At 41.3% G+C, this 6000-nt stretch overlaps 1 protein-coding gene across 4 annotated transcripts in view; it reads left to right on the top strand.

Annotated features, from left to right (window-relative positions):
• The first annotated feature begins 246 nt into the window (after window positions 1-246).
• LOC149787406 (uncharacterized) overlaps window positions 247-6000 on the top strand; it is a 31021-nt gene continuing 25267 nt past the window's right edge. Inside the window, exon 1 of one of the 4 annotated variants that reach the window (XM_089977998.1) lies at window positions 247-1194. In XM_089977998.1, coding sequence (XP_089834124.1) covers window positions 713-1194 — 482 coding nt within the window. In that variant the 5' untranslated portion in view covers window positions 247-712. The remainder of the gene's footprint in view (window positions 1195-6000) is intronic. The other 3 variants (XM_089977997.1, XM_089977999.1, XM_089977996.1) reach the window with 3 other exon arrangements.

The following is a 6000-nucleotide window of genomic DNA, read 5'->3' as shown; positions in this document are numbered from 1 at the left end:
CAGAAATCAAGAAATTGATTTGTTGTAATTAAGACATAAAGCCCTAGTTCGCATGGTGTGCAGGAATAAACTGTTTCATAGTCTGTTGGTATCTTATCTCCAGAGACGCGAAATAAAATGTTTTGTTGAGAGGACTGTCTCGTAGTTTTCCTCATTTTATTATCGATCGTTTATTATGACCGTTGCTTTTCATAGTGTTGAGTGAATAGACAGTAAAAAAGGAAAATCGGAGCTAAAACATGAATCTAACCACGGAACAAGTACGGTAACGAGTGTGTGATCATTTCACTAGGGCAGTTAGCTTCCTGGTAAAGCTACGCAAGCAGGGGTTACAGCACTTGAGATAAGTGTTGAACATATATGATACATGCAAATTTCTGCACTTCGTATAACTCTAATACAGTCCGCGCAGACGAAAATATGTGGGAAGAATGTGATCAAAGAATGGATTGAATGAGGTCGAATAGTTAGTATGCTGCATTCTGATGCAACACCTCAATGTGTTGATTGTGTCCCGTAGCTGTGTTGGAGCTGGAAACACTAGTATATAAGGGGTCTTACTCTCCTGTACACCGGAACCCTAGTTCAATTGTAAACCACGACACAAAAGTTAACTCGGTTGTGATATGCAATAATTTAATACTATAACATGGTTATCCTTGCGAACTAAGGATATTTGAATATAAATGCAAACAAAATTATAGATTCCAGAATGAAGGTCAAGGTCAGGTGTTTCCTCTTAGTCTTTTTAGGAATAAACTTCTGTGGATTAATTTTTATTCTTCGGACACACTTATCTCGCATGGTACGGTTACCTGCATTATGGGATACATTGGTATTGGCAAGAATTACATCTCAAGAAACAAGCCAAAGGCATGCATCCCACAGTAGTACAAAAATAGTTAGACACAAGGTATTATACGAAGGAGAAATATTCAGACAATGTACCAATCTGACGTTACCGTCCGAAGTCGAGGATAAACAAATATGGCAACAAATTTCTTCTGGGGACAGTATGTATGTCTTTTCTGCCTTCTTAGATGGAGACAAAGTTAGATGTATAGGGGCCTCTCTAAGGTTCAAGTTGGATAACGTGTTATGTTACCTCCACTATCACGATAGCGTCAGTGACGTGTACTTGACACACATTGTACACGGAAAGGTGGTGTTCATTCCAGAGGATCATGGTAGAAGGTACATCTCTCTCTCTCTCTCATACACACACACGCACACACGCACACACACACACACACACACACACGTACGTACATACATGCATGCATGCATGCATGCATGCATGCATACGTACATACATACATACATACATACATACATACATACATACAAACATACATACATACACGCACAAACACATTGAATCTCATCACAGAAATAGCAAACACAATGCACAGTAAATAGTGACCTTCATGCTGCTCTGCTTGAAATGTTTATGGATACTGTTATTGCCGTTTTCGAAAACCTTCACAATGGCTATGCTTTAGTTCTGAAGTCCTTTTTGGCAATAATAATAATACTACATTTGCTGTATGTAAGTAATCAACACCACTTACTTTATAGATTTATACAAATTCTAGAATTCTTCTATGTACCGTAATGAAACAGTTATAGTAAACAGGAATTTCACTAGAGGCAGAACAAATATGGTATGTAGGGACTGCTGGAGATTATCGTGATTTGTGTACATCGTGTTTGTTTACAAGTATATTGAGTACCTTTGTACCAAGTTTGATCAAAGATGGATGCTCCCACATAAAATTCATGTTTTTCATTCATACTAACAGAAATTCCCAGAAATCAAAGAAATTTGAGTCTTTTAAACAAGTGATTGGCGAAGTTATAAACTCGGATGCTTTAATAATAATAATAATAATAATAATAATAGAAAATAAACTCTTCAGACAATAGACGTGTACGTTTACTTTTTTTTTAATCTATCACGAACGTCTACTTCAAAACACCACCACGTGTAGCGAAATACGTTCATATACAAGTGCACATTGTCAAGTATGACTTGACACAGCTGTTGGACGATATCACGCATGTACCGATCGATCATAACGCTTCTAGCTTCTTTTTAAAAGCCGGTACCAAAACTAAACCGTGGACACTTCTCTGTGATTCTTTTTCTGGTACTGAACCGTAACCCATATTTACAATCTTTTCTTGGTAATCTGTTGAGTTTCCAAAAACACAATAGTAAATAGATAAATAAATATTAAAGCAAAATTTACTTAATGTGAAAGTCAAATATCTTCCAAACCATGCGTGACGAATATTCTTTGCCCAAAGAAGTTCGATATGTTTACACACTGAAACGAATAAACCACTTCTACATTAATGGATTTTTCCATAGAAGAATTTCTGAAAAATTGGAACGTGTCTGTATGTGTATGTGATCTTCAAGTGAGGAGGAACGTTATTAGAAATCCAAATTCCAAGATGATTTATGAAACGTATATAGATAATAAGATGTAGTTTGATATGGTGTGTGTATGTGTGTGTGTGACGTTTATTGAATTTCTTCTAGCAGTGACATTGTTTTATGATTAATATTGAGTTAAACTTCGAAACTCAACATCAATCTCCAGTTCAAACAGATCCCCATATTTATTTATACATGTATTTTTTGACAGAATTTCAAACAATCGCCGATTTGTTAAGGTGCACTTAACCGGGGTGGGGGGTGGGGGTGGGGGTGCGAGAGATAACAAATAATAAATCGTGTTCGAAGCTTCTGGGTGGAAAATACTCCTAGAAAGATGGTAATTAGATACCTGGCATGGGGTACCAAACCTATAACCCAGGATGTATACTCAAGAGGCTATATCCGGTAGGTAGAACAGTGCTGTCCACCATCCAGCTCTCCATGTGCATATAAGTACAGCACTACGGAATTTGAGGCAAGCGTTTCTATTTCAGGCCAACCGGCTGCGTTACCTGCGTTTCAGACGTCGCTGATCGCGCAGATGTAGCACTAATGACACTAAGAGGCATTCTACCTGCGGGCCGAGTTACTTCGTCGTTGAGAGATGCAACTACTACAGGCAGCCGCCGAACCCACTCAGTTTATCATTTTTCAGTCTCGCTTTCGGAAAGTACCATCTCCTGGATGTACTGGTGCCAAACATCCGCTAGGCTTGAGAATGATTCAACCTCGCTACATTGTCCTTCCTCACATACACGCTGTGCTTGGCCAAGAGCTACGTCCCGGCCAGTGCAAACCTGCAACAATGTGAACCACTCAAGAGGCATCCGCTAGTAGATACGTGTCATCGCGTCCGTAGCCATGGAAGCCTCCTTGCTAGTCAAGGACTCAGCCTTCTTGTAACAGCTAGCGACATCAACCACTGTCAACGCATAATTGTTCGTGTGACGCCCAACACTGTCGTGTGGAAGAAAAGCAAAACATGAGGTCGGCCTGGTTGTCTTGCCCAACATCATAACAATATCAGCGGTTATCAAACGGATACGATGTTATCAGCATCAATGATAACTTGTTTAATTAGCATGTCCTGCCCCCGAAGGCTCCACCATGCGACGGTTACAAACTTTCATGCATCTTCGTCTTCTAAGCGTTTCGTTCACTTTTATTCCATATGAAAAGGGTGCAGCGTGTGTCTAATATTAGCTGCTAGCACCAGCGGCGTTTGTCATTCTGACGTGCCCAATGTTTTTTACCCTCGCTTTCCGGTGGTGAGCCGCGGAATAAGGCATATGCGAACAAACCGCCGAAGTTAATCCGAAGCAGGAAAACAAGATGGCATTGCTCTACCTTGCACTTGCTTCTGATAATTAATAGACTTGCACAGCCATTGCTACGTCTACTGGAGCTCTGTAAGCTCTTTTATTTTCTCATCACAGCTTTGTTTCCTCCTCGCAGCAATTCTTTTATCAGAAACAACTCTATCAGAGTTTTTAGCATCAGTGATTGCATTACTTCCGCTGAAGATTCCGTATTGGGTTCCCCTGTCTCATGCATTGGTTTTTAATATGACTTTTCAGCGTGTCTAAATGTTATCATATCTGATGAAATTCGCTCTAGTACCGGACCGTAGATGACTTAATGGTGGCTTTTGATGCTCGTCAATGAGCCTTGGATAAGTGGATCGTCTTTTAAATTCCTCGCAAGGTGCTTGTAGTTATCTATCGGCAGAAGGTGACTTAACGACCGCCGTGTACCGGGTAATCGGAGACTTCTCCAGTAAAGCTGTCATGCTGGCCTCCATTTTACCTTCGTATATGGCATTGGTTTTCCAACCTCTCCATTGCTCATCGATTTTAGATCATCAGAGACAAGACTCCAGCCTATGTATTCTTCCCCTGCTATACAAGCTACTTGGTCAGAGAGACGGTCATGTTGATGTGTTAATATTTACTAGTAGCCGCCCTTTTACCTTCCAACTCGGCTGACAACCCATGTCGCGGTCCTCAATATCAAGGTAACTTGCAGATTCTTCCTTGGCGCTTGTGAAAATTTCGGTTCACTGATCTTCCTACTCTAAGTATCAGGTATTGTAACGCAATACGTGCTATGGTGTGGATGGCGATATACACAATATGAACCTACCACATCACACACCACCGCGAGCGAAAGCAAACTAGAAGGACATTACTGTATCTGTGCGCCGAAGGAGTTTGACGAAACGTTTCTTTTTAAAAATGCATAGGCCTGAGCTTGAGACGAGGCCTAAATGATATTGTTTTATCTCATCGTGTCCATGAGTGATCATTCGCCTTTTGCGGTTAATGAGGGCTATCCACAAGGTCAGTTGTAGGAAATCACGGGCAGTGGCGTGGTACTGTGTTATAACCCACACATTGATGCCTACATTGCGACTGGCATAGGTGAGATTAGTAGGGACCATTTTATTATGCCAGACTCGAGAAAGAAAGGCGCAGATCGTATATCAGAAATAGAGTGGTTTCCTCGAACTTTCGGGCGAGAGCACAAAGATCGTCCAGATCAAGACCCTCAGAGTTGCACAGAAATACTTCTTAGACATGTTCCTGCGGGCCTACCGCCTATCTTACACCTAGCTGAAGCGTGTTGTAGGGTAAATGACAAAAATAAAATCGAATAAAACAAATTGATCCTTAAAAACAGATTCGAGCAATTCGCAGGTAAACACGCTGTTGACACAGGCGGCCGACGATCATGGCGCAGTGTAGCTGGAAGTTATCAGTCAACTCCTGCAGGATACCCGTAGGTTGACGAGGTACTGGGCCTGACACGAGGATAGTAGATGGCTGACACAAACTGGCCATTTTATATGGTGTCCTGCGAGTCAATGATGATGTTTAAATACATGTTTAACATATCTGCCGCGTCGGTTGTTGTTTTTGTTAAAACTTATCAGCGTTTTTTTTTCCTCTCGTTTTCGACGCACTTTCCTGACACGCAGAGCATGTCGTTGTCTGTTGACCTCATATCGGTGACAATGATAAATCTGGTTTGATAGAAAGCACAAATATTAGTCAGTAACAGCTATGCGTACATGATAGTCTCCCCCGCAACTACTTGTAAGGCCCGTTCCCACTGACAGAGATTTAGTTTTGGACGCCTTCGATCGTCATCGACTCTTTTTCGATCGGCGGTTTGTAAAAATACTCAGTATCGCACAATTAATGCTTTGTCCAGCGTCCTCAAAGAGCCTGATTATCGCTTTCATATTTTTCACCGACATGTTGGATGATATTCCGTATCGAATTGAACTTTATTGTCAATATCCTGCGATGCTGAAGCGCTCTGGTCTACAAGAGAGCCACTTTCTCAATGTCCGGTTGCCGGATCATGCGTGAGAGTTCTGCATGGCTCAAGGCGTCGAACTTCAGAGAGTTTTTGCAGATGGTGTAGACTGTTGCTCCGGATCACCCTCCGTAATCAATAAAAAGTCAACTAAAATGTGAGGCGGTCTGATAGGCTGGTCTGGTAGTATGGCATGTGATCATTTAGGAGCTTGACGTTCAAAGGTACAAAAA

The sequence above is a fragment of the Sinohyriopsis cumingii genome, chromosome 12 (assembly GCF_028554795.1).
Source record: "Sinohyriopsis cumingii isolate HCF-2022 chromosome 12, ASM2855479v2, whole genome shotgun sequence".
NCBI classification, from domain to species: domain Eukaryota; kingdom Metazoa; phylum Mollusca; class Bivalvia; order Unionida; family Unionidae; genus Sinohyriopsis; species Sinohyriopsis cumingii.
The sequence above is the reverse complement of the archived record's forward strand: the minus strand, read 5'-3'. Positions and strand labels throughout refer to the sequence as shown.